Source organism: Cebus imitator, unplaced genomic scaffold (assembly GCF_001604975.1).
Source record: "Cebus imitator isolate Cc_AM_T3 unplaced genomic scaffold, Cebus_imitator-1.0 Scaffold404, whole genome shotgun sequence".
NCBI lineage: Eukaryota > Metazoa > Chordata > Mammalia > Primates > Cebidae > Cebus > Cebus imitator.
The window spans coordinates 774,017-775,207 of NW_016107719.1; the positions used below are offsets into that span (position 1 = coordinate 774,017).

Sequence of the window (1,191 nt, forward strand, 5' to 3'; positions counted from 1 at the left end):
TTTAGTAGAGACGGGGTTTCACCATGTTGACCAGGATGGTCTCGATCTCTTGACCTTGTGATCCACCCGCCTCGGCCTCCCAAAGTGCTGGGATTACAGGCGTGAGCCACCGCGCCCGGCCAACTTTTTTATTTTTTTAGTAGAGATGAGATTTCACTATATGTTGGCCAGGCTGGTCTTGAACCCCCAACCTCAGGTGATCTGCCTGCCTCAGCCTCCCAAAGTGTTGGAATTACAGGCATGAGCCATGCGCCCAGCCCTTTTGTTTGTTTGTCTGTTTGTTTTTGAGACAGGATCTGGCTCTGTCACCCAGGCTATAGTGCAGTGGTGCAATCCTGGCTCACTGCAACCTCCACCTCCCAGGTTCAAGCGATTTTCCTGCCTCAGCATCCCAATTAGCTAGGATTACAGGTGCTCGCCCCCAAGCCCAGCTAATTTTTTTGTATTTTTAGTAGAGATGAGATTTCACCATGTTGGCCAGGCTGGTCTCAGACTCCTGGCCTCAGGTGATCCGCCTGCCTGGGCCTACCAAAGTGCTGGGATTACAGGCATGAGCCACCACGCCTGACCTCCCTTCGAGTTCTAACTGGGCTCCGATTTCCCCATGATTTTTCCCAGCTCCTCCCAGACTTCCCAGCCCCACCCTTTGCTCAGAATTCTAGACCTTGAGTGTTGAAGTCCATGGACACTGTGGTGCCCACTCTGCTGGCCAGACCAGTCGGGACACAGGCCCAGCAAGGGCCACTGGCACAGCCCAGGCTACAGGGGAGCCAGGCTGTCCTGCCCTGCCCACTCCTCTGTGACCCCCACCTGCTCCCTCTCCAACCCAGGGGCTCTTCCGTCTGGCCGCTGGGGCGTCGGTGCTGAAGCGCCTCAAGCAGACGATGGCCTCGGACCCCCACAGCCTGGAGGAGTTCTGCTCTGACCCGCACGCCGTGGCAGGTGCCTCATCCTGGGAGCCCTGGGCAGGAGGCTGGGGCGAAGGGGTGCAGCTGCTTGAATGATCCCAAGATAGCCTGGCTTTAAGACTTGATATTCTGTTGAGGAGACTGAGGACACTTAGGGTCCATCGTGAGCCACCCCCCAAAATGTTTGCCCATTTTTCGGGGGACAAGATCGCTTAGCCTTCAATTTCTTAAAAGGGCCGGCCGGGCGCGGTGGCTCAAGCCTGTAATCCCAGCACTTTGGGAG

General features: G+C 56.6%; 1 protein-coding gene across 1 annotated transcript in view; it reads left to right on the forward strand.

Moving 5' to 3' along the window:
* The window catches only part of SH3BP1 (SH3 domain binding protein 1), a 14,731-nt gene that overhangs the window by 6,367 nt on the left and 7,173 nt on the right, over positions 1 to 1,191 (forward strand). The window contains exon 11 of the mRNA XM_017508940.2: positions 831 to 942. Within this exon, the coding sequence (XP_017364429.1) occupies positions 831 to 942 (112 nt within the window). The remainder of the gene's footprint in view (positions 1 to 830; positions 943 to 1,191) is intronic.